Genomic DNA, 2,417 nt, shown 5'->3' with positions numbered 1-2,417 from the left:
GGTAACTAAGACTGGTGCTTTCATTGGTTCCACCCAAGTTCCTCCCACTGACGCTAGAATTGAGACAAAATGATTCGTAACACTGTAGATTTGAGGTTTGTACCTTTAGAATGAAATGAGTGTTTTGAGAGTTTTGATTTCAAACTTGTACATTGATTTTTTTTATTTTGGAAGTCTGCTAGGTAAAAACCAAAAGTTTCATGTTTCTGAATGAATGTTTGATGTTACAAAATGAGTAGTAAATGTACAAAATGAAAATTTCCTGTTACAAAACAAGAAATACAAGTACAAATTGAGAATTACAAATTAGAAAACTAAAGTCACAAGTTACGAATCCAACGTTACATGTCATAAAACATGTTCCAAGTTACAAAACTTGGTACAAGTTACATTGAATATTGTCCCAATCCTAGCTCCATAACAGCACACCCCCACAGCACGGCAAAGTACCGATAGCCAATGACTAAGGGGTTGTGTGTGTGTGAGTGAGTTGGTGTGTGAGTGGGTCGTGTGTGTGTGTGTGTGTGTGTGCGTGCGTGCGTGCGTGTGTGTATGTGTGTGTGTGTGTGTGTGTGTGTGTGTGTGTGTGTGTGTGTGTGTGTGTGTGTGTGCGTGTGTGTGTGTGTGTGTGTGTGTGTGTGTGTGCAAAGTACCGATAGCCAATGACTAAAGGGCTGTGTGTGTGAGTGAGTCGGTGTGTGTGCGTGCATGTGTGCTTGCGTGCGTGTTTGCGTGTGTGTGTGTGTGTGTGTGTGTGTGTATCTTCTCTGCCTTCTTGATCCCCAGTGAGTTGTGGCGGATGGATGCTTAGACTGAGCCAGGATCCTCTGGAGGCTTCTTCCTGTTAAAAGGGAGTTTTCCTCTCCACTGTCGCTGCAGGCTTGCTTAGTATGAGGATTGCTGTAAAGTCACTGACACTAGTCAGTGACTTGATGCAACCTGCTGGGTTCCCAGAGGAACCTGGTGGCAGAAGAACACACACGAGTCTATTGGCACAATCCCGATTATAAAAGCTTTCTGCTGTTAGCAAAAAGTTGCTGCTTAAATCACATTTTTATAGCCTGGCAAGCCAGACTAAATAAATGTATTATTTAGTCTGGCCATGCTCCATTGATGGCTCTCGGTTGTGGGGCGGGTTCTACCGTTGTCTTTCAAATGATCTCCGCATTCCACTGGACAATGAATGTGACATACTCTTGTTTCACTCTGTTGCATCATCCCACCCACCAGGCATATAGAGTGCCCTGTTTGGCTCACAACGCGGATAAAGCTCTGTGATTTGTTCACTAAGCAGATGGAGCACTATGATTGGCCCACCATTATGGACCAATCACAGCTCTTTATGTGTTTGAAACCCCTCTAGATAGCTGTGATTGGCTAGCCAGAGTCCTGGTAGGAGCTGCGGAGGTTCCAATGGAGCATGCCTAGACCAAACTTTGCAAAGCAAGAATTTGGTCTAGTTCACTAGGCTAACATTTGTGAACATTTTCCACCAAAAGTTATACCTGTGTAAAAATCGGTCTTCTAAAAATAAACTCTCAACAAATATCCTCAAACATCTTTGTTGAAAATGCAAACAACCATCGATTTTTTATTTAAAAAAATGTATCAACATTTGTTCGTTGTTTTACTTTAAAAGTTGTATGTGGTGAAGCTGGGCATGTTCTGAAACATGAATAAAATGTTTATTAAAAAAAAAAAACTAAAAACCTGCTAATGCTGCTAAGATTTCCTTTGATGCTGAGACACAGCCTCCATCCAAAGAGGGATCATGGACACCTCATGGTTGTCTCACCTCTCTGATAGACTGACTCCCGTCCGGATTAATCCTGAAGGATCCCGTCTGGATCATTTTCTTGGGATCTATCTGGGAGATGGCCCACTCCATCTCATCCACTAGAGCCCTGCAGGCTGAGGAGGCAGCAGCAGATGCATGAAAAGCTCTCTACTGAGAGGAGACTGATTGATAGAGGACGAGGACACACATACCTCCACATCTGATGTCCTGTCCTTGTCTGGCAGCCTGGCTGAAGCTCAGGAGGAGACAAACTACTACACATGATGTGAGCAGGAGAACGGATTCCCTCATTTTGGGTCTAAATGAATGCAAACATTTTACTCATTTATCACAGGCTATGCTAGCAACCATTTGCATCCTGTCCTACAACCTTAAACAGACACGTGACTAAAAACAAATCATAGTTTCGAAATCGTTTTATTCATATTACTTACTTGGACAGCTGACAGTCTTTTCCACGCTGTTCCACAACATTTGGTAAAATGTGATGACGTTGCTTCAGGAGATGATAAACGCGAGACAGTGACAACAGTGCCCCCGCGTGGCGGGAGTAATCCTCTCCTGCAACTGCACGATGATCTGCACCGGTGGGAATGGTGGGAAAAACAATCTTGATGGT

At 43.4% G+C, this 2,417-nt stretch overlaps 1 protein-coding gene across 1 annotated transcript; it reads right to left on the bottom strand.

Moving 5' to 3' along the window:
• Positions 1–1,462: 1,462 nt before the first annotated feature.
• Positions 1,463–2,173, bottom strand: LOC107373048 (protein canopy homolog 2-like). Its single transcript, XM_015941231.3, has 2 exons — positions 1,990–2,173; positions 1,463–1,911 (listed from the first exon to the last, which is right to left on the bottom strand). Exons 1-2 carry the CDS (start codon positions 2,087–2,089, stop codon positions 1,781–1,783), a joined length of 231 nt encoding a protein of 76 aa, XP_015796717.1. The 5' UTR covers positions 2,090–2,173; the 3' UTR covers positions 1,463–1,780.
• Positions 2,174–2,417: the final 244 nt, after the last annotated feature.

The sequence above is a fragment of the Nothobranchius furzeri genome, chromosome 8 (assembly GCF_043380555.1).
Source record: "Nothobranchius furzeri strain GRZ-AD chromosome 8, NfurGRZ-RIMD1, whole genome shotgun sequence".
Classification (NCBI taxonomy): domain Eukaryota; kingdom Metazoa; phylum Chordata; class Actinopteri; order Cyprinodontiformes; family Nothobranchiidae; genus Nothobranchius; species Nothobranchius furzeri.
Note: the sequence above shows the minus strand (reverse complement) of the source record. Positions and strands in the feature narration are given on the sequence as shown.

Excerpts from the sequence above, each read along its gene's own strand:
- LOC107373048 (XM_015941231.3), bottom strand. The coding sequence starts at position 2,089 with ATGAGGGAATCCGTTCTCCTGCTCACATCATGTGTAGTAGTTTGTCTC. Across the intron at positions 1,912-1,989 it reads ACAGGACATCAGATGTGGAG|CCTGCAGGGCTCTAGTGGAT; the intron begins GTATGTGTGTCC and ends CTGCCTCCTCAG.